Source organism: Oncorhynchus nerka, unplaced genomic scaffold (genome assembly GCF_034236695.1).
Source record: "Oncorhynchus nerka isolate Pitt River unplaced genomic scaffold, Oner_Uvic_2.0 unplaced_scaffold_2213, whole genome shotgun sequence".
Classification (NCBI taxonomy): domain Eukaryota; kingdom Metazoa; phylum Chordata; class Actinopteri; order Salmoniformes; family Salmonidae; genus Oncorhynchus; species Oncorhynchus nerka.
The window spans coordinates 16,301-40,796 of NW_027039080.1; the positions used below are offsets into that span (position 1 = coordinate 16,301).

Sequence of the window (24,496 nt, forward strand, 5' to 3'; positions counted from 1 at the left end):
GTGATGAGCATCAGCGTAAAAAAGGGGTCTGAGTAGCCCTTTGACTAGCTGTTCAGGAGTCTTATGGCTTAGGGGTAGAAGCGTTTAAGAAGCTTTTTGGACCTTGACTTGGCGCTCCGGTACCGCTTGCCGTGCGGTAGCAGAGAGAACAGTCCATGACTAGGGTGGCTGGAGTTTTTGACAATCATTTTTAAGGCCTTCCTCTGACACCGCCTGGTATAAAGGTCCTGGATGGCAGGAAGCTTGACCCCCAGTGATGTACTGGGCCGTACGCAATACTCTCTGTAGTGCCTTGAGTTCGGAGGCCGAGCAGTTGCCATACCAGGCAATGATGCAACCAGTCAGGATGCTCTTAATGGTGCAGCTGTAGAACCTTTTGAGGATCTTTTCAGTCTCCCGAGGGGAATAGGCTTTGTCATGCCCTCTTCACGACTGTCTTAGTATGTTTGGACCATGATAGTTTGTTGGTGATGTGGACACCAAGGAACTTGAAGCTCTCAACCTGCTCCACTGCAGCTCTATCGATGAGAATGGGGGTGTGCTCATTCCTCATTTTCCTGTAGTCCACAATCATCTCCTTTGTCTTGATCACATTGAGGGAGAGGTTGTTGTCCTAGCACCACACGGCCAGGTCTCTGACCTCCTCCCTATAGGCTGTCTCATTGTTGTTGGTGATCAGGCCTACCACTGTTGTGTCATCGGCAAACTTGATGATGGTGTTGGAGTCGTGCCTGGCCATGCAGTCATGAGTGAACAGGGAGTACAGGAGGGGACTGAGCACGCACCCCTGAGGGGCCCCCGTGTTGAGGATCAGCGTGGCGGATGTGTTGTTATCTACCCTTACCACCTGGGGGCGGCTCGTCAGGAAGTCCAGGATCCAGTTGCAGAGGGAGGTGTTTCGTCCCAGGGTCTTTAGCTTAGTGATGAGCTTTGTGGGCACTATGGTGTTGAACACTGAGCTGTAGTCAATGAATAGCATTCTCATGTAGGTGTTTCTTTTGTCCAGGTGGGAAAGGGCAGTGTTGAATGTAATAGAGATTGTATCATCTGTGGATCTGTTGGGGAGGTATGTAAATTGGAGTGGGTCTAGGGTTTCTGGGATGATGGTGTTGATGTGAGCCATGACCAGCCTTTCAAAGCTCTTCATTGCTCCAGATGTGAGTGCTACGGGTCAGTAGTCATTTACGCAGGTTACCTTAGTGTTCTTGGGCATAGGGACTATGGTGGTCTGCTTGAAACATGTTAGTATTACAGACTCAGTCAGGGACAGGATGAAAATGTCACACTTGCCAGTCGGTCAGCGCATGCTTGGAGTACACATACTGGTAATCCGTCTGGCCCTGCGGCCTTGTGAATGTTGACCTGTTTTAAGGTCTTACTCACATCGGGTACGGAGAGCGTGATCACACAGTCGTCCAGAACAGCTGATACTCTCATGCATGCTTCAGTGTTACTTGCCTCGAAGCGAGCGCAGAAGTAATTTAGCTTGTCTGGTAGGCTTTGTCACTGGGCAGCTCGCGGCTGTGCTTTCCTTTGTAGTCTGTAATAGTTACTTTAAGACAATCCTTAAAATGTCAAGAACTTTGAAAGTTTCTTCAAGTGCAGTCACAAAAAACATCAAGCACTATGATGAAACTGGCTTTCATGAGGACCCACACAGGAGAGGCAGACCCAGAGTTACCTCTGCTGCAGAGGATAAGTTCATTAGAGTTACCGGCCTCAGAAATGTGCAATTAACTTGCAATTAACTGCTCCTCAGATTGCAGCCCAAATAAATGAATCACAAAGTTCAAGTAACAAACACATCTCAACATCAACTGTTAAGAGGAGACTGCGTGAATCAGGCCTTAATCGTCAAATTGCTACAAAGAAAAAGGACACATATAAAAAGAAGTGCCTTGCTTGGGCCAAGAAACATGTGCAATGGACATTAGACCGGTGGAAATCTGTCCTTTGGAGATTTTTAGTTGTTGTTCCAACCGCTGTGTCTTTGTGAGACACAGAGTAGCTGAACGGATGATCTCCGCATGTGTGGTTCCCACCGTGAAGCATGGAGGAGGAGGTGTGATGGTTTTGGGGTGCTTTGCTGGTGACTCTGTTTGTCATTTATTTAGAATTCAAGGAACACTTAACCTGCATGGATACCACAGTATTCTGCAGCAATACACCATCCCATCTGGTTTGCGCTTAATGGGACTATCATTTGTTTTTAACAGTATCATGACCCAACACACCTCCAGGGTGTAAGGGCTATTTGACCAAGAAGGAGAGTGATGGAGTGCTGCGTCAGATGACCTGGCCTCCACAATCACCCAACCTCAACCCAATTGAGATGGTTTGGGATGAGTTTGGACTGTTGGAAAAGCATTCCAGGTGAAGCTGGTTGAAATAATGCCAAGAGTGTGCAAAACTGTCATCAAGGCAAAGGGTGGCTACTTTGAAGAATCTCAAATTGATTTGTTTAACACTTTTTTGGTCACTAAATGATTCCACATGTGTTTTTTCATAGTTTTGTTGTATTCACTATTATTCTACAATGTAGAAAATACTTTTTTTTTTAATTAAGAAAAACCCTTGAATGAGTAGTTGTGTCCAAACTTTTGACTGGTACTGTAGGTACAGTACTTGTATAATGTGTGTGTGAATGCATGTGATTGCATGGTATACATTTTTTATTTAACAGGGATTCATATTGAGATCCAGGTCTCTTTTACAAATGAGCCCTGCAGAATGGAAACAAAATACACACATCCAATACAAAATGCAGAGCCGGTTAGGAAAGACATTGGAAATGCATTTTGTTATGTGTTTTCAATCAATGAGGTCAGATACTTTTGGTAGGGAAGTAATATCAAAGTTGTGATCAAATGTGGTTAGCATTGCTCTAAAACCTGCACAGTGCAGTCTTATCACCTCTGTCACCAGTAAACAAGTTAATCAGGTCAGGGAAACAAGATAACAATCTCTATGTGAACACAGGTCACATACTGTCATATACTCAGGTCAGGTCACATACTGTCATATACTCAGGTCACATACTGTCATATACTCAGGTCACATACTGTCATATACTCAGGTCACATACTGTCATATACTCAGGTCACATACTGTCATATACTCAGGTCACATACTGTCATATACTCAGGTCACATACTGTCATATACTCAGGTCACATACTGTCATATACTCAGGTCACATACTGTCATATACTCAGGTCACATACTGTCATATACTCAGGTCACATACTGTCATATACTCAGGTCACATACTGTCATATACTCAGGTCACATACTGTCATATACTCAGGTCACATACTGTCATATACTCAGGTCACATACTGTCATATACTCAGGTCACATACTGTCATATACTCAGGTCACATACTGTCATATACTCAGGTCACATACTGTCATATACTCAGGTCACATACTGTCATATACTCAGGTCACATATACTCAGGTCATCATATACTCAGGTCACATACTGTCATATACTCAGGTCACATACTGTCATATACTCAGGTCGCATACTGTCATATACTCAGGTCACATACTGTCATATACTCAGGTCACATACTGTCAAATACTCAGGTCACATACTGTCATATACTCAGGTCACATACTGTCATATACTCAGGTCACATACTGTCATATACTCAGTCACATACTGTCAAATACTCAGGTCACATACTGTCATATACTCAGGTCGCATACTGTCATATACTCAGGTCACATACTGTCATATACTCAGGTCACATACTGTCATATACTCAGGTCACATACTGTCATATACTCAGGACACATACTGTCATATACTCAGGTCACATACTGTCATATACTCAGGTCGCATACTGTCATATACTCAGGTCACATACTGTCATATATTCAGGTCACATACTGTCATATACTCAGGTTACATACCTTACTCTTATCTATTACCGTTGATTTGAGACCTCTGAGGTATTTTTTCTATATGTCAGTAAAATGAAGCAAAGACACTCTATAAGGGGGGATTATATGCTTCACTGTATTGCAGGGGGTTGGTAGGGATGGGGGACGGTGGAAAGAGAAGTGGTTTTCACCTCGTGTGGTCGCAGGCTGACTGTCTAAAATGCAACTGAGTGGGTGCAGCATCCGCTGCTACTGAAGCCATGCTCTAGACTCAATTCCACCACAGAAGCCCTTTAGTTACACGATGACTCTGTATGTCTGTTTGTGATTACATGCCTGCATGCATATATTTTTGTGGATCAATTAAAGTAAAAAATAATGCTCACACAGAATCCTAAGAAAGAAAAAAAATTCAACATGTATTTATTTTAATATTTGCAGGATAGAATATACAAAATACCCAGTATGTGTTACAGCTATAGCCTACTGCTTGCATAGCGTTAGCGTCCAAGAAGAAAAAAACATATATTTTATTTTATTTCTCACTATATATGGAAGTTGATAAGTCCTGTTTATCAGAATATGGAGGACAATGACTACTTTACATTTGTATAAAATGTTAAATAAATATAAAACACCAAAAGGTGAAATACAACAGGTCGAGGGTACTGAAATGAGTTAATTACTTGGTCATTTTATGGAGGGTATACAAAGAGGGAAAAAGATAGTCCAACATTTGACCTTGTCATTCTGCAGTGATTTACATGCAATTTACCTGAATATCAGGTATTCTTAAATTGTTTCAAAAACGTAGAATATATCTACTTGTCAATATTTCGAATTATCTAAATATCTAAATATTTTTCCCTATATCTATATTATGTATTTCCTTACACTATTATGGATATATTATTTTTAATCAGGTCAATATAACAGAATAAAGAGAATAATATATAAGAGAATAAAGAATAAAAATATGCATTGAACACTAGCATACAGAGGTAATGTTCTTGCAGTTCTTTTGTTCTTATTCTTGAGGGCAGACTATCAACATAATGTGTTACCTCCTGACCAAATCTGTCTTTAGAACCAATAAATTGTTTTTCTTAATAACAACTCCCAATTTTTAGCTAACAGCAGCACTGTTTTTAAAAGTAGCTCATCTTGAGATAGGCTATTGCCACAACTTGCCACCGTGAGAAGCCTATGGCTTCATCTTCATCCTTAGGTGAATCAGTGTGCCACTCAACATTGATTTTTTTTACCCCAATTTCGTGGTATCCAATTGGTAGTAGTTACTGTCTTGTCTCATCGCTGCAGCTCCCGTATGGACTCGGGAGAGGCGAAGGTCGAGAGCCATGCGTCCTCCAAAACACAACCCAACCAAGCCGCATTGCTTCTTGACACAGCGCGCATCCAACCCAGAAGCCAGCCGCACCAATGTATCGGAGGAAACACTGTACACCTAGCAACCTGGTCAGCGTGCACTGCACCCGGCCTGTCACAGGAGCCGCTAGAGCGCGATGAGACAAGGATATCCCTACCGGCCAAACCCTCCCTAACCCAGACGACGCTGGGCCAATTGTGCGCCGCCCCATGTGCCTCCCGGTTGCGGCCGGCTGCGACAGAGCTAGCACAGCTAGCACTGCGAAACAGTGCCTTAGACCACTGCACCACCCGGGAGGCCCTCCACTCAACATTTTATTTAGTAACCTACTGTAAACTATGATATACAGTATATATATATATATTGCCTCCTAATATTGTACAATCTGTGTGTCGCTTCATTGGCCTGGGCTATTGTTTGTTTGAATTCAAGGCCAGATTGATCTCAGTTTGTCAGTGTCAGAGTAGCCAGCCATTTCAGTCAGTTGTGTGGTAATAAAACGATTCAACCAATGTCTTTCATGTAAATGACGTAGAACTGCATGAAATGCCTTTTTTCAAAGGCAGATTCTTTTACGACCCTGCTAAAAAAATCCATGTGTGGAAATCCTAAAAACGCCTCTGCTCAACTGTAGCCTAGTGTATGGCAAACATTATTATGGCTTTATTATAAAGGGCTTTTTCGTCAACAGTAAATTTTCCACGCATCGAATTGCATCTTGATGCAAGGATTTGTTTAAAGAAAATGAGGTGTGCCGGGAAGGGGGAAGGCCCTGCGTAGCAATATTACATGTAAATTGGCCTACAGTATTATTATGCCTTAAACCAATGATAATCAGCCAGCTATATAAAAAAATGTATCTTCATCATCAACCCGTATTATATCATATAGATACCAAACACGTTCTCTGTGGAATGTTGTATCCGAACTTGAGTGACATTTTTCACTTTGACAAAGATGGAGTCATCTTCAAAGAGGTGGAACACCCCTCCCAGGTAGCTGTTTGATGTGGACATCATTTTCCCAAACTTGGGGTGATATCTCCTGGACTTAAGGAGTTCAATGTCCTTCCCAAGGTACCGTGGAGTAGTTCTGCAGACCGAGTGTGTGAACGCAACATCGACCTCACTGAAGAAGATCTTAGAGTAGACGTAGTAGTAGCCTTCCTTCTGGATGACAAGCTTCCCATCTTTGTACTCCATTTCATGGAGGATTGGTTCTGCCTGCATGTTCCATACCATGACTCCATCTCCATGGGGTGCTTGAGGTCCAGCTGGAGAACAAATACAGGACAATATGTGGGAAAAGTTCTGTCGTAAGAGCTCATTTGAATTTATCTTCATGTACTATTTCAAACACCATACTATCTGATGTACTACTACATACTTCTATTTCACCCTCTTCTGTCATGACCAAATATTAATATAAAGGGTTGTATAAATGGCCTGGTGGTAATGGTCTTACCTGTCAGATGTGCAACAGGTTTTGAAGGCAACACAATAGGGTTTGGTCTTGAAGTTGGGGAAACCTCCTTCGGAATGTCTTCTTGGTCTGTTTTGGGAACAAAGTTAATGTTGATGTGATGTGCATTTAGAAATTGAATGATTCAGAAATGCATTTATCAAATGTGTACAAAATACCAGAGATGAGTGTCACGGCCGTCAAAAGAACTGGACCAAAGCGCAGCGTGGTGAGCGTACATTTTCCTTTATTTATCTGGGACACTGTAAAGTCCATGGAGAACAAGAGCACCTCCTCATGCCTTTTGCACACAATCTATATAGATTATTTTTTCCTTTTTCTACTGTGTTATTGACTTGTTTATTGTTTACTCCATGTGTAACTTGGTGTTGTTGTCTGTTCACACTGCTATGCTTTATCTTGGCCAGGTCGCAGTTGTAAATGAGAACTTGTTCTCAACTAGCCTACCTGGTTAAATAAAGGTGAAATAAAAAAATAAAAAATAAAAAAAAAAAAAAAATGACGCCAACAAAACAATAAACCATACAAAAAGACCGTGACGCTTAAGGGCTATAGTGCCATAAACAAAGACAACTTCCCACACAGAAAGGAGGGAAAAGGGCTACCTAAGTATGGTTCCCAATCAGAGACAACGATAGATAGCTGTCCCTGATTGAGAACCATACCCGGCCAAAACAAAGAAATACAAAAACATAGAAAATAGAACATAGAATGCCCACCCAAATCACACCCTGACCAAACCCAAATTAGAGACATAAAAAGCTCTAAGGTCAGGGCGTGACAATGAGTCCCTTGTCATTTTGTCACAGTGTTTGAACAAGAGAAGAAGATATAGTCTCAGACATACCTTGGATACTCATACCAGCTGACCCTGACTCCACCTGCAGTTGAGAATAGATTTCATCATAGTGAACAGAGAGGTTTGTGGTAATACAGTACAGGCATGTGTGAGAATGTTCATTTGTTCCTATTTAAGTGGTTCTTTGGGCCTTCAGCAATGTGACCTTTACATTTTATTAGATGATACGCATGAAAGATAAACAGAACTGCTTATGGTTTCTGGTAATTAAGCAAAGTAGATCACCCATCCCACCCCAGACCACCCCACCCCCGTCTTCCCGTCAGTACATGTGCATGCAGCGAGACTAGGTTAGCTCTATCCTCTTCCAATAAACCATTGCACCCTTCCCACCAGATTGGGTCAAGGGAAATGATGTCACATGAAGCTCAACATAACCACAAACACCTGACCAACGAACCAATTCTATGGAACACGGAATGCTGGCCCCTGCTCCAGCAAGGTACGTCACGGAACATTCATATTCTCCGAAATGATGCCAATTCTGAATAACTTCTCCATCTTAACTGTTGCCAAATGTAGAAGAATGAATAAAACTGTTTAATGCGTATATCAAGGGGAATCCCAACTCAAACTTTGGACAGAAACTGCTGACCATGACAGAACTTCACTATGTTGTCATGAGACCTGTTTGTAAGTAAAGCAAAATTGACACAACAAAAAACCTACATTGTGGTGTATAATGCACTGGTAACTCGGAAGTTAATATTTGTTTCTGTTCCCTATAGACTTGGAAAATTATTTCACAATTAGAGTCTAACAAAACAACCAATTGTAGCAAGGTTCCAATATTCCAAGTGACATATCACCACACATTACTCTATTCTGAACCAGGATAATGCCATAATAAAATGGAGGAAAGGAACAAATGCAAAAAGCCAACAGTAAATTACTACATTGTACAAAATACATAGAGATTGGATAACAAAATGTGACTTTTTAAATAATGATTTATTAATTTAATGTAGTATCTTGGGGTTTTAAAGTATTGTCTTAATGTAACTGTGCATTCGGCATAATTTCAGTCTTGTCGACTGCGACTACGAGGTAAATCAAATCAAGTAATTATTTCCCATATGATGATGCAAATGGGTTGTAGATTATTTTTGAGAGAGAAAGAACACATCAACTAATGACACTGAAAATGTATTCACTTTCATTTTGGAATGAAAGAAAGATGTTTCCGGGAATAGTGTACACGTTGTGGGGTTGAGAGCAAGAGATTGGGGAAAATAAAACAGTTAGAGATGAAAGTAGACACACAGTAGACAGAATACATAGTTGTTACTAGATGTGTGAGAGAGAGAGATGTGAAAGAGACTCTCAGGTGTTGAGGGAGACAGAACAGAGATGGAGACGGGTAGACAGCCACCTCATGGTGATAATACTCACAGATCCCTGTTTGGAGTAGAGGTGGTAGATGAAGCAGGCCTCTATGGCCAAGCCACACAAAGCCAGACCAACCAGCAAGAACAGCAGGCTTTGGGCCACACCACCCCGACCAGGAGGTCTCGGTTTGGGGGGCAGCGGTGGGTAGGCTGCATGGCTATCCACCATGAACACGGAGGGGTACGGGACACCACCCTCAGCCATAATCTCTCCGATCAGAGATTATAAGGAACTGAAAAAGGATCCTCCAAGAGGTAGTCAAGTAGTACTTGAGCGAGGTCCACGCACCAGGGGTCCCAGCACACAACGAGAGACACAGAGAGATTTTATTCCCAGAGCAAGACCAAACACTAGTGTGGGTTGTACAGTATGACTCCTCAGGTCGTCTTGTCAGCAGAAAAGACAAGACACACAGTAGTGGAAGAAAACCTCCAGATATGAGAAATGTGGAAATCCTTCACAGAAACGACCATCTCCCCAAAGAGCAGTCACAGAAAGCAAAACTTGTCTTAACCAAAATAAATCTTGACAGAGAGAGAACGGTTACCTCTGGTGTTAAGTTTCAATCAGTCAGATGGAGTGAGGCAAATGCAAATGAGCATCTTATAGAGTGGCCATGCACTGAGTATGATCACCTCCCCACTACACTACATACACCCTCCCACTCTAGCCTAATACGGCATACATTGAGTTTCGCAATCATTTGTTGCTCTGTTCACACTTCCTCTCACTCACTCTCAGCCACTCTCATGATGAGTATCTACCAGCAGAAACAATAAAATCATGACAAGACCAATATATTCATGATCCTTTACAGTGCAGCTTCTTGTAAAAAACAACAACATATGGTTCATTGTATTGTTATTCTTGTGTTGTTAAGACTATTCATGGTACTTTTTTTACCACATGCTTTGTCAAGATCATGCTTTGCCCTCCCTGACATTGGAAGGTTGGGAGTTCGTTCCCCGGTCAAGTCATACCAAAGACTGGAGAAATGCGTCTCTGCTTGGCACTTGGAGATGGATTGGGGTTTACTATGTCAGGAAGTGGATAAAAGGTACACAGCAGGGGTGTCCATATATAGCTTCAGCATGCTCTCTAAGGTGTGTTCTAAAAGTCATTTTCAATTCTTTAACTTTTCAATTACCCACTAGTGAAAAGAATCTACAACTAAGCGATCAGGCTGGGGCAGTAGAAATCTGATCTTAGATCAGTGGCAAAGAGTAAACCTCATCCAAAACTAACAAGAGCATATTGCAATAACAATGTAAAGCTTTCCCTTGGTCATAGCACCACCCACCACCTCTCTGACCATAATGCACACTTCTAAAAAAAAAAAACATTCTGTATGTCATATAACTAAAACATACAACAAGTTGTCCTTAAAAATGGTATGTACATGGCATATGCTGTATGTGTGTACATATTTGTGTATGTTTACTACTGGGTATGCTGTGTATGCTTATGTGTATGTGTGTTTTTATCTAGACAACTTTTATGTGATGTGTATGTTTTTATTGATTCTATGGAATCCAGGACTCCTTGGAAAACTGTGGAAATTGTTACTGAGTGGACAATTCTGGCTAAAAAGAACTGTATGAAATGAGTGCCCAGTGAGCAAAATGATGTTGGAAAGAAGTTGAAAAGACATAATTACAGAGGTTGAAGTCACGTTCATTTTCAGCTCTAAGTGAAAGTTGAAAACGTATTTTACAGACATTGAAAATACGTATTTTACGGACATTGATAAAAATGTGGTTTGTCCAGACAGGACGAAATCTGAACCAAACATAGGCCCGTCCAGAGCTGACCAAATCTTAAGAAATCATAGATATCCATGTTTGGGCCAAATCAAGGGTGGTCCAGAGGGGACCAAATCTGAACCAGGGCCAAATCAAGGTCTGTCTGGAAATTAACTTCTGTTGATGTTGAAATCAATACCAAGATGGACTGACCAAATTTCACCAAGTTTTCAACATCTATGGACATCCTACGTCAGTCAGTGCTTACTGCATGTGTGCATCTCTCTGTGTGTGTGAGTGTGAGTGTGTGTGTGTGTGTGTGTGTGTGTGTGTGTGTGTGTGTGTGTGTGTGTGTGTGTGTGTGTGTGTGTGTGTGTGTGTGTACGCGTTTAACTATACTTGTGGGGACCAGAATAGAATAGTAAACAAACAAACATTTGCCCAACTGGGGTCATTTTGTTAGTCCCCACAAGGTCAAATACTATTTCTAAGGGGTTTAGTTGGGGTTGATGTTAGAATTAGGTGAGGATAGGATAGGATAAAGTAATCCTTCTCCCCCCCCCCCTTAAAAGACCTAGATGCACTATTGTAAAGTGGCTGTTCCACTGGATGTCATAAGGTGAAAGCACCAATTTGTAAGTCGCTCTGGATAAGAGCGTCTGCTAAATGACTTAAATGTAACGAGGAGATACAGTTAGGGTTAGGAGCTAGGTTTAGGTTTAGGGTTAGGATTAAGGTTAGGTTTTGGGGTTAAGGTTAGGGTTAAAATTAGGATTAAGGTTAGGTTAGGGCAGGGGTTCCCCAACTTTTTTTATAAAAAAAAACTTGTGACCCCACCAAGTAAAAAAAAAGGGTGATATAATGCCAATGTTTACTTAAAAAAAAAATCTCTCTAGGGTACGTGGGACGGTAGCATCCCACCTGGCCAAAATCCGGTGAAATTGCAGAGCGCGAAATTCAAAAATACTCAATTCAAATATTTAACATTTTTTAAAATATGTGTTATACATCAAAATAAAGCTTAACTTCTTGTTAATCCAGCCGCTGTGTCAGATTTCAAAAAGGCTTTATGGCGAAAGCAAACCATGTGATTAGCTGAGGACAGTGCCCCACATAGAAAACCATGAAAAATATATTTCAACCAGGCAGGTGCGCCATAAAAGTCAGAAATAGCGACATAATTAATGCATTAACTTTGAAGATCTTCTTCTGTTGGCACTCCAAAATGTCCCAGAAACATCACAAATGGTCCTTTTGTTCGATAATGTCCTTCTTTATATCCCAAAAATGTCAATTTATTTGGCACGTTTGATTCAGAAATACACCGGTTTCAACTCGCCCAACATGCCTACAAAGTATCTAATAAGTTACCTGTAAACTTGGTCCAAACATTTCAAACAAAGTTCCTAATCCAACCTCAGGTACCATAAAACGTAAATAATCTATAAAATTTAAGACGGAATAAACTGTTTCTAATACCGGATAAAACAAACGTGGAGCGTACTCCTGTTCATGCGCACCAAAACAATAGAGTCCACCTGGAGCGACACTTACAATGAATAGGACTACTTCTTCATTTCTCAAAAGAAAAACATTGAACAATTCCTAAAGACTGTTGACATCTAGTGGAAGCCATAGGAACTACAACCAGGTTCCTAATAATAAGGGTATCCCATAGAAACCCATTGGAAAATCCTTTTTTCCCCCCCTGGATGGTTTGTCCTCAGGGTTTCGCCTGCCAAATCAGTTCTGTTATACTCACCGACATTATTTTAACAGTTTTAGAAACTTTAGAGTGTTTTCTTTCCAAATCTACCAATTGTATGCATATCCTTACTTTGGGCAGGCTTTTCATCCGGATGTCAAAATACTGCCCCCTACCCCAGAGAGGTTTTAAATGGGGCTATGACAGTCTATTACAAATCAGTCTGACAGTACTTTTGAAAGTATTTCAACCTGAAGAAAGTATGGTTTGAAGTAACTGAAATGCATCAAAGGTATTGGGAAGTTCAGAAGATCATCAGGCAATGATATGTATACAAGTCTAACTTCATTTGTATGATCTTCTGTGCAGTCTGATGTAGTGTCTGGTCTTGTCCACTCTGTTCTGAGTGGCTTCTGGGCATTAATGAGGGACACATACGTGTTCCTGAGAGTCATGTCTTTCAGTGATGGGGTCATAATATTTTGTAGTTTAAACCATTCAAAAGATAAACCATTCATCTCTGTTTACTACAAGCATAAACTAGCGGCTACCGGAGGTTACTGACATAACCCCAGTGGTGGAAAAAGTACCAAATTGTCATACTTGAGTAAAAGTAAAAATACCTTAATAGATAATGACTCAAGTAAAAGTGAAAGTTTCCCAGTAAAATACTACTTCAGTATCAAAAGTAAGAGTATAAATAATTTTAAAATCCTTATATTAAGCAGTGGTGGAAAAAGTACCCAGTAGTCATACTTTAGTAAAGGTAAAGATACCTTAATAGAAAGTTACTCAAGTGAGTCACCCAGTAAAATACTACTTGAGTAAAAGTTTTAAAGTATTTGGTTTTAAATATACTTAAGTATCAAAGGCTCATTGCCATACGGTCATTGCTAAAATATACTTAATTATCAAAAGTAAAAGTATAAATGATTTCAAATTCCTTATATTAAGCAAACCAGACGGCATCATTTTCTTTTTTTTTTTTTTTTTTAATTTACGGATAGCCAGGGGCACGTTCCAACACTCAGACATAATTTACAAACGAAGCATGTGTTTAGTGAGTCCTCCAGGTCAGAGGCAGTTGAGATACCCAGGCATGTTTACTTGATAAGAGTGTAAATTAGACCACTTTTGGGTGTCAGGGAAAATGTATGGAGTAAAACGTACATTATTTTCTTTCGGAATGTAGTGAAGTAAATGTAAAAGTTGTCAAAAATATAAATAGTAAAGTAAAGTACAGATACAAAAAACGACGTAATTAGTCCTTTAAAGTATTTTTACTGAAGTACTTCACACCACTGCAATACATTGGTATTGCACACCCTTCCAGTCAATCACACGCGCTACATTGTAGAAGTTATTGTAAAAGAAGGGCTACAGTGTGAGATTTCTTTCTTCCAGCGGTCTAGTCTAACATCGATATATAGGTTGGATGAGATGCCATAAAAATCGACTCACTTTCAGTTGCGCGCACAAGTGGTCAGAACTGATCTGAAGCTAGTTGTTCGGTGAAGTAGGCGACTTGATTTCTGCTATGACTAACTTTGATCACAAGCAATAAATAGCCTACAGCTCGTGGTCGCTGACAGTCTATGGAATATGTACGTGTACAATGCGGTATGAGTGAAGCGAAGTAGGCTACTAGACTACAAGAACAAGCATTCATAGCTGCCGATGAGTCAACAGTGATTGTAACTTTTACTGAAGTCCAAAGTCGCTTCTAGGCTACAAATGGGTTCCATGTTTGATCTGAGCGTTGCTGTAAGACTCTATTTGCTGTCTTGTTTCGTTGTATCTGTGGACTTCACTTTAGGCTTGGGACAAAGCCAAGATACTGAATTCACGTTTCAACTCCCTGCCGGTAGAACAGAATGTTTCTACCAAACAGCTACGAAGAACGGAAGCCTGGAAGTAGAATACCAGGTAGCAGGCTTGGACAATTTAGTTTTCTGTGGTATTGAAAACAGAGCTGACATTTTCTGTGTCATTCTCTCTCTGTCTGTCTGTATGTGTGTGGTGCAATTTAGTGCCTCTATTATAACTATGTTATAAGGTGCATTAGTCGGTCAGTTACTGGATGCTTTATTGTTACAGCCAAAGGACTTTGCTCAGATGCAAATAATAAGATAAGGCATCTTCCTTCCATACAGGTGGAGTCTATAAGACAAAGCCAGCTTGACAAGCTGCTGGCATCAGCATGAAGGGTCAAGGCAGGGGAAGTGTTTACAAAGGATCCACTGTGTCAGCATAAGGCCAGATACTCTAACTAACCTCTGAGCTATAGTAGCTGTAGTAGGCCTGTGGCTTCTTCTTCTCCTCTAGACATGTAAAGAGAAGAAGAGCGCTTACCACCAGGGATCCACTGTGTCAGCATAAGGCCAGATACTCTAACTAACCTCTGAGCTATAGTATCTGTGTAGGCCTGTGGCTTCTTCTTCTCCTCTAGACATGTAAAAGAGAAGAAGAGCGCTTACCACCAGGGATCCACTGTGTCAGCATAAGGCCAGATACTCTAACTAACCTCTGAGCTATAGTAGCTGTAGTAGGCTTGTGGCTTCTTCTTCTCCTCTAGACATGTAAAGAGAAGAAGAGCGCTTACCACCAGGGATCCACTGTGTCAGCATAAGGCCAGATACTCTAACTAACCTCTGAGCTATAGTATCTGTAGTAGGCCTGTGGCTTCTTCTTCTCCTCTAGACATGTAAAGAGAAGAAGAGCGCTTACCACCAAGGATCCACTGTGTCAGCATAAGGCCAGATACTCTAACTAACCTCTGAGCTATAGTAGCTGTAGTAGGCCTGTGGCTTCTTCTTCTCCTCTAGACATGTAAAGAGAAGAAGAGCGCTTACCACCAGGGATCCACTGTGTCAGCATAAGGCCAGATACTCTAACTAACCTCTGAGCTATAGTATCTGTAGTAGGCCTGTGGCTTCTTCTTCTCCTCTAGACATGTAAAGAGAAGAAGAGCGCTACCACCAAGGATCCACTGTGTCAGCATAAGGCCAGATACTCTAACTAACCTCTGAGCTATAGTAGCTGTAGTAGGCTTGTGGCTTCTTCTTCTCCTCTAGACATGTAAAGAGAAGGAGAGCGCTTACCACCAAGTGTAGGCCTACTTGCTGTGTTAGTAGTCATGCGCTTTGCTGCAAAATGCATATTAAATATGAAGCTGCGCCATCCCTGGCCCGACCTTGTTACAATTTATATATAGCATTTTAGTCATTTAGAAGACACGGTTGCAGAGTTAGTCAGTTGACTAGTATAAAAGTGTAAACCACTACTAGTTAGGCTCTTCATAGATTAAAGTTGAAGTGATGCTCATCATGCTACGGTATCAATGCCTACTCTACATACTGGAAACCCTGTTCCCAATCCTCACACTGTACCAAGGCCTCTGGCAGACACATGACTGTGATAGGATGTCATGTTCCTCACCCCCCAACCCACCAAGCCGTGACACATTTCTGTGGACTGTGTGTGTGTGTGTGTGTGTGTGTGTGTGTGTGTGTGTGTGTGTGTGTGTGTGTGTGTGTGTGTGTGTGTGTGTGTGTGTGTGTGTGTGTGGAGCCTGGCAGGCTTACTGTGGTATTCACACAGCAACAGCTGAGACGCACAGGGCTGAGAGAGATGACAGCTTGAGAGAGCAAGCTGAAGGACTGTGGGGATTGGGACGTTTTATACAGCAGTCTGTGGTGTGTGTCTGTCTGCCTGGTTGTCTCTGTCTGTCTGTCTGTCCGTCTGTTACCCTCTCTCAACCAAGTCAATGACACCACACTGGCAATGGTAGTGACTCATGCCTAAGGCCTAGTTTATATGGCCTAACATGCTGTGTTTCCTTCCTTATGTTTCTGCTGCCTGAGAGGGGTGTTACTTTGACATGAACAGACAGGTGCTGGGGAGTGGGTGTTACTTTGACATGAACAGACAGGTGCTGGGGAGTGGGTGTTACTTTGACATAAACAGACAGGTGCTGGGGAGTGGGTGTTACTTTGACATGAACAGACAGGTGCTGGGGAGTGGGTGTTACTTTGACATGAACAGACAGGTGCTGGGGAGTGGGTGTTACTTTGACATGAACAGACAGGTGCTGGGGAGTGGGTGTTACTTTGACATGAACAGACAGGTGCTGGGGAGTGGGTGTTACTTTGACATGAACAGACAGGTGCTGGGGAGTGGGTGTTACTTTGACATAAACAGACAGGTGCTGGGGAGTGGGTGTTACTTTGACATGAACAGACAGGTGCTGGGGAGTGGTGTTACTTTGACATGAACAGACAGGTGCTGGGGAGTGGGTGTTACTTTGACATGAACAGACAGGTGCTGGGGAGTGGGTGTTACTTGACATGAACAGACAGGTGCTGGGGAGTGGGTGTTACTTTGACATAAACAGACAGGTGCTGGGGAGTGGGTGTTACTTTGACATGAACAGACAGGTGCTGGGAGTGGGTGTTACTTTGACATGAACAGACAGGTGCTGGGGAGTGGGGTGTTACTTTGACATGAACAGACAGGTGCTGGGGAGTGGGTGTTACTTTGACATGAACAGACAGGTGCTGGGGAGTGGGTGTTACTTTGACATGAACAGACAGGTGCTGGGGAGTGGGTGTTACTTTGACATGAACAGACAGGTGCTGGGGAGTGGGTGTTACTTTGACATGAACAGACAGGTGCTGGGGGTGGGTGTTACTTTGACATGAACAGACAGGTGCTGGGGAGTGGGTGTTACTTTGACATAAACAGACAGGTGCTGGGGAGTGGGTGTTACTTTGACATGAACAGACAGGTGCTGGGGAGTGGGTGTTACTTTGACATGAACAGACAGGTGCTGGGGAGTGGGTGTTACTTTGACATGAACAGACAGGTGCTGGGGAGTGGGTGTTACTTTGACATGAACAGACAGGTGCTGGGGAGTGGGTGTTACTTTGACATGAACAGACAGGTGCTGGGGAGTGGGTGTTACTTTGACATGAACAGACAGGTGCTGGGGAGTGGGTGTTACTTTGACATGAACAGACAGGTGCTGGGGAGTGGGTGTTACTTTGACATGAACAGACAGGTGCTGGGGAGTGGTGTTACTTTGACATGAACAGACAGGTGCTGGGGAGTGGGTGTTACTTTGACATGAACAGACAGGTGCTGGGGAGTGGGTGTTACTTTGACATGAACAGACAGGTGCTGGGGAGTGGGTGTTACTTTGACATGAACAGACAGGTGCTGGGGAGTGGGTGTTACTTTGACATGAACAGACAGGTGCTGGGGAGTGGGTGTTACTTTGACATGAACAGACAGGTGCTGGGGAGTGGGTGTTACTTTGACATGAACAGACAGGTGCTGGGGAGTGGGTGTTACTTGACATAAACAGACAGGTGCTGGGGAGTGGGTGTTACTTTGACATGAACAGACAGGTGCTGGGGAGTGGGTGTTACTTTGACATGAACAGACAGGTGCTGGGGAGTGGGTGTTACTTTGACATAAACAGACAGGTGCTGGGAGTGGGTGTTACTTTGACATGAACAGACAGGTGCTGGGGAGTGGGTGTTACTTTGACATGAACAGACAGGTGCTGGGGAGTGGGTGTTACTTTGACATGAACAGACAGGTGCTGGGGAGTGGGTGTTACTTTGACATGAACAGACAGGTGCTGGGGAGTGGGTGTGACATAGGTGCTGGGAGTGGGTGTTTTGACATGAACAGACAGGTGCTGGGGAGTGGGTGTTACTTTGACATAAACAGACAGGTGCTGGGGAGTGGGTGTTACTTTGACATGAACAGACAGGTGCTGGGGAGTGGGTGTTACTTTGACATGAACAGACAGGTGCTGGGGAGTGGGTGTTACTTTGACATAAACAGACAGGTGCTGGGGAGTGGGTGTTACTTTGACATAAACAGACAGGTGCTGGGGAGTGGGTGTTACTTTGACATAAACAGACAGGTGCTGGGGAGTGGGTGTTACTTTGACATGAACAGACAGGTGCTGGGGAGTGGGTGTTACTTTAACATGAACAGACAGGTGCTGGGGAGACATGGGCTGTTACTTTGACATGAACAGACAGGTGCTGGGGAGTGGGTGTTACTTTGACATGAACAGACAGGTGCTGGGGAGTGGGTGTTACTTTGACATGAACAGACAGGTGCTGGGGAGTGGGTGTTACTTTGACATAAACAGACAGGTGCTGGGGAGTGGGTGTTACTTTGACATGAACAGACAGGTGCTGGGGAGTGGGTGTTACTTTGACATGAACAGACAGGTGCTGGGGAGTGGGTGTTACTTTAACATAAACAGACAGACAGGTGCTGGGGAGTGGGTGTTACTTTGACATGAACAGACAGGTGCTGGGGAGTGGGTGTTACTTTGACATGAACAGACAGGTGCTGGGGAGTGGGTGTTACTTTGACATGAACAGACAGGTGCTGGGGAGTGGGTGTTACTTTGACATAAACAGACAGGTGCTGGGGAGTGGGTGTTACTTTGACATGAACAGACAGGTGCTGGGGAGTGGGTGTTACTTTGACATGAACAGACAGGTGCTGGGGAGTGGGTGTTACTTTAACATAAACAGACAGGTGCTGGGGAGTGGGTGTTACTTTGACATGAACAGACAGGTGCTGGGGAGTGGGTGTTACTTTGACATAAACAGACAGGTGCTGGGGAGTGGGTGTTACTTTGACATGAACAGACAGGTGCTGGGGAGTGGGTGTTACTTTGACATAAACAGACAGGTGCTGGGGAGTGGGTGTTACTTTGACATAAACAGACAGGTGCTGGGGAGTGGGTGTTACTTTGACATGAACAGACAGGTGCTGGGGAGTGGGTGTTACTTTGACATGAACAGACAGGTGCTGGGGAGTGGGTGTTACTTTGACATGAACAGACAGGTGCTGGGGAGTGGGTGTTACTTTGACATGAACAGACAGGTGCTGGGGAGTGGGTGTTACTTTGACATAAACAGACAGGTGCTGGGGAGTGGGTGTTACTTTGACATAAACAGACAGGTGCTGGGGAGTGGGTGTTACTTTGACATGAACAGACAGGTGCTGGGAGTGGGTGTTACTTTGACATGAACAGACAGGTGCTGGGGAGTGGGTGTTACTTTGACATAAACAGACAGGTGCTGGGGAGTGGGTGTTACTTTGACATAAACAGACAGGTGCTGGGGAGTGGTGTTACTTTGACATGAACAGACAGGTGCTGGGGAGTGGGTGTTACTTTGACATGAACAGACAGGTGCTGGGGAGTGGGTGTTACTTTGACATAAACAGACAGGTGCTGGGGAGTGGGTGTTACTTTGACATAAACAGACAGGTGCTGGGGAGTGGGTGTTACTTTGACATGAACAGACAGGTGCTGGGGAGTGGGTGTTACTTTGACATGAACAGACAGGTGCTGGGGAGTGGGTGTTACTTTGACATAAACAGACAGGTGCTGGGGAGTGGGTGTTACTTTGACATGAACAGACAGGTGCTGGGGAGTGGGTGTTACTTTGACATGAACAGACAGGTGCTGGGGAGTGGGTGTTACTTTGACATGAACAGACAGGTGCTGGGGAGTGGGTGTTACTTTGACATGAACAGACAGGTGCTGGGGAGTGGGTATACTGGCTAGTCTCTCCTTGCTGTTGGGATTGTAGCTTTAGCTGAAGTTACTGTCGGTTGGTCTTGACCTGGTGGATCTATTTTAACTCATATCTACTGTGTTGTAGAGTTTGAATATGGCAATCTGAGACTGCTAATGACCGGATGAACCATGAGCTGTGCAAATACTTGGAACAAATACTATATCCATTGTTGTAGTGGAAGGTATATGCAGGTATACACAGTATACCCACTTATTTTTCATTTGGCATTGCGTATACTCACTTCTTAATCCCCACAATGCATATCAAAGTAGTGTAGTGGAGGTATACACCATATCAGTTAATAAGGCCGATTGAACAAATCAGAATTTATATCTTAAAATGTTGATAAACTATTATGAGGTAGACCTATGCACAAATGTTCCAAAATGACATTTGAATGAAAACACTGTTCTAAAAAGCGATTTCATGGACAGAGATGGAAACATCTGTTAGAAATGTAGAAAGAAGGGAGATCTAAAGATGCAACAACTGTCATGGGTTGCTAATATGACTAGGACAATGCCTTTGGCTGCTAGACAATGACAGAAGATGTATAGAAAACCAATAGAGCAGGAGAACGCATATGAGGAAGTCTTTCTGAAGGAATTGCCTCTACGTTTCGATGGTGGGATTTTGGCTTTAGGCTACTTTCAAGCAAAGTAAGACATGACTCATATGAAGTAAAACATCCAGGTTTCAAACAATTAAGGATCAGGAAAAATGTAACAATGCATAGAGTCTTTCCCAAAATCCTTATTAATGAAATGTTAACTAGCTACAAAGTAGTCTATGCTTACCTGGCCGAATGATATCATGATTACCTGCATCAATTCAGTGGTCATTTGTTTTGCAAACTCAATATCATGTGCTACAGAAACACAGCTAACCAAACAACAGTGCTGGGTGCTTGTGCACTTGAATTGAAAGGTAACTACACTCAAAAACGGTTTTTATTTATTTATCCCAGACCAGTTTTTCTGTTAAGTGTGACTTTGAAAAGCCTATTTTTTTTTAAACCTGACTGAATTTCTGACTCAGTTGACAGCCTAATTTATCTGTTTCAATAGTAAGCCTGTTAACTTATTTGCACGGTACAGCTTGGTTCAGCCTGACTGTGAAAGACCATTATGGGATTTATCATTTTAGGCCATTCAGAGTGTATGTCACTGTTTGTCATTCCATTTTTTACACAGGGCACTTTTCCGTTGTCATTTTGGAAATGGGCAAAATTAATGTAAAATCACTTCTCCGGGCACCACTACAACACTGACTATACCACCACCACAGTGTTCATGTGTCTACAGTATGTATGGAAGTGAAGACGTGTGTGTGTGTAGGCATGGTGGATTTCAGTCTGTCCATAGTGTCTGTCTATAACACTGGATATTCTCATAGGAACACTTTGAGTTAGATTATAATATCATTTCATCCATTTCCTCCTGTTCCAGGTGATTGCAGGTGCAGGCCTGGATGTGGGCTTCACCCTGATCTCCCCCAGCGGATACAAGCTGGCCTCTGAGTTCAGGACATCTGACGGCATCCACACGTGAGTGGGCAAAACCTACTAACACAACCCTGACCTCCTGTAACTTCTCTGGAATGGTATGAAGGTCTCACCATGCTCGATGGTGTGTGGTTCAAAGTTTTTGTAAGGTGATGCAAAAGACACCTTTCCATCCTCTGGCTTACAGACAGTAAAGTTCTACACTATTCTATATGACAGTCTGAATACTGTCTGACTTGCTCTGACCCTCTCTGACATCATGTTGTTCTTCTTCATTGGTCCGTCTCCCAGGGTGGAGCCTACAGAGGATGGAGACTACCGGCTGTGGTTTTGACAACAGCTTCAGTAAGCTTTCTGAGAAGATGGTGTTCTTCGAGGTGATCGTGGAGGGCCAGCCTGGGGACACCTGGGGCGATGAAGAGTGGGCTGACATGGCCGAGCCAGAGAGCATGGTGGAGTACAAACTGGAAGACATCAGGGTGAGAAGGACAGGAGGAACACCCAAACGCTCAGCCACTGGGACTGGTGTCTTTATTTTGTCTTTTCATCCTGCTCGTCTCTCCTGTTTCATGTTTTTCCTCTCTTTCCTGCTGTCAATGTTCTATACATTCCTGTGTTCTCTCTTATCCTCTCCCACCTTACCCACTGTCTCTCTCCCTGCCTCTCCCCAGGAGACCATGGACTCAGTGCACAGGCACCTGGAGCGGAGCCGGCAGCTTCAGACCATGCTGAGGGGCCTTCGAGGCCCGGGACCGCTATCTACTGGAGGACAATCTGTGGAGGGTCTCGTTCTGGTCCTCCATGAGCCTCCTGGTCATCCTGACTGTGGCCGTCACACAGGTCTACACCCTCAAACGCCTCTTCGACGACAAGAGGGTCTGCAAACCCTAGTGTCCAGTAGTATCTTCCACCACCCCACACCCTTCCCAGTGGTATCTTCCACCACCCCCACACCCTTCCCAGTGGTATCTTCCACCACCCCCACCCTTCCCAGTGGTATCTTCCTCCACCCCACACTCTTCCCAGTGGTCTCTTCCACCACCCCCACGCTCTTCCCAGTGTTATCGTCCACCACCCCACACCCTTCCCAGTGGTATGTTCCACCACCCCACATCATGCCCAGTGATATCTTCCAGCAGACCCACACCCGGCCCAATGGTATCTTCCACCACCCCATACCCTTCCCAGTGGTATCTTCCACAAAAGATGCCATAGAAGGGTGTTGGGACTAACAGGACCCTACTGTAAAGTAATGGTTTCAGAGATTGAAGAAGAGAGACTATTGACAACAGTGATGTTTGGTAAATGAGGGACTGTTAGTAAGGATTTAGTGATGTTTGTGTGTGATGAGCTTGATTCAGCTTTTGAGTGGCAGAAAAGTGCATGTTTGTATGTGAGTCATAAACACTGTGTAATGATGTCTTGACAATTTAGTGTCAATCTATCAAACAAGAAACCAAAGCAATAGCAGATCATGTGGTTGTATGTTTTTAACATGGGATCTTAAGAGTGACTTTACAAATATAATTTATTTAATGACATGGTTATAACACAACTACAGAAAAATAAACACACACACAAAAAAACATTCTACTCTGAAATAAATTAATTCTGGAGAAAGAGTAGCCTCGCAAAGCCACTGATCCCGCAAGCTTACATTAAAAGCTGCAGTGGTTATCAGTCAGTTAATTATGAGGCAAGAGAAATAAGTCTTACATGCAACAATGGCTGTCCTCATGGGATGGTTTTATTGAATTACAGATATTACATTTTTATTGAAAGGTATAGTGTTTGACAGAGATCTGGTGAGACGAAGCCAAAGAGTTGAGACATTCCAAAAATGATTCCTGCCAGGAGAATGTTGCAAAGTCAACCACAAGCATAGTTGTTATATACACCTCCAACACCACAAAACCAGATCCAATCATTCATTTGAAAAAAAGATTGTATTTATAAAACCATAAAATCTCACTGATCCATTCCTTTCAATTACAGGTACAATAGTGCAAATTTGAGTGTCAAAAGTGTGCAGCAAAAGAAAATAAGGCAATCTTATTGGCTACCATAAAACAGCACTGGATTAAAGGCATATCGCAAAGTTCTGCAGTTGACATCAGTTGGATCTATTATTGACACTGTACTACATTATAATCACATTACTGGTATATGCCCTTCTTTATTTATACTGTAGTAAGGGTAATTGTATAAACTGTATAATGATAACATACAGCATAAGCCATATAGAAGAGGTTTTTATTCAAAGTGATTTACAGTCATTCGTGCATACATTTCACGTATGAGTGGCCCCAGCAGGATTCGAACCTACGACCCTTGGTGTTGCAAGCACAATGCTCTACCGTCTGACCCTTGCGCAAGGCATCCACTGGAACATACATGGTTTGACGCTCTCTTCTGAACATGGCATGACCCTCGCTGTTAAAAGCTTTGTATACTTCTGTGCTCACTCAGCAGTGGAGTACCCAGCACTACCTGATTAATTGGACTGTTCCTAACATCCTTCACCTCATCCCTTCAAATAGTCACCTTACCGTTTGGTTTTGGGGCCCTCCCAATACACTAACATATAATATTAAGGGCTGTCATCATCCCTCATCCCTAACTGACACATCAACTGTAGCATCGAACACAATGCAGTATGAGTGAGATCTCAAATAATCTACAGTTCCACCTACACACAATGTATTTACAATCATCTAAATAAACCAAACTGCACTGTACATAAAACCAAGAGGAGAGGTTATGCCCCAGGAGATACCTAACACAAACAATCACTGGATTTCATTACGCATTTGGCACATGAGCAGTCAAACAATTTTATCAGTACAAATATAATTTCATTTTCTCAATGTTTGTTTAGTATGGAAATAGGGAACAGAAGTTGAACCCGTACTGAGAGTG

The 24,496-nt window shown here is 42.9% G+C and overlaps 1 protein-coding gene and 1 pseudogene across 1 annotated transcript; one reads left to right on the top strand and one right to left on the bottom strand.

Moving 5' to 3' along the window:
- Positions 1 to 4,289: 4,289 nt before the first annotated feature.
- Positions 4,290 to 9,639, bottom strand: LOC135567287 (tumor necrosis factor ligand superfamily member 14-like). The gene is made up of 4 exons (XM_065014708.1): positions 9,011 to 9,639; positions 7,607 to 7,640; positions 6,742 to 6,828; positions 4,290 to 6,550 (listed from the first exon to the last, which is right to left on the bottom strand). The coding sequence occupies exons 1-4, from the start codon at positions 9,209 to 9,211 to the stop codon at positions 6,156 to 6,158; spliced, it is 717 nt and encodes a 238-aa protein (XP_064870780.1). The 5' UTR covers positions 9,212 to 9,639; the 3' UTR covers positions 4,290 to 6,155.
- A 4,271-nt stretch (positions 9,640 to 13,910) lies between these two features.
- On the top strand, positions 13,911 to 22,550 carry LOC135567286 (transmembrane emp24 domain-containing protein 1-like; annotated as a pseudogene).
- The last annotated feature ends 1,946 nt before the right edge of the window (positions 22,551 to 24,496 follow it).

Coding starts and splice junctions, on each gene's coding strand:
- LOC135567287 (XM_065014708.1), bottom strand. CDS start 9,211: ATGGCTGAGGGTGGTGTCCCGTACCCCTCCGTGTTCATGGTGGATAGC. Junction 7,641..9,010: donor TCTACTCCAAACAGGGATCT/GTGAGTATTATC, acceptor TCTCAACTGCAG/GTGGAGTCAGGGTCAGCTGG. Junction 6,829..7,606: donor AGCTGGTATGAGTATCCAAG/GTATGTCTGAGA, acceptor TTCCCAAAACAG/ACCAAGAAGACATTCCGAAG.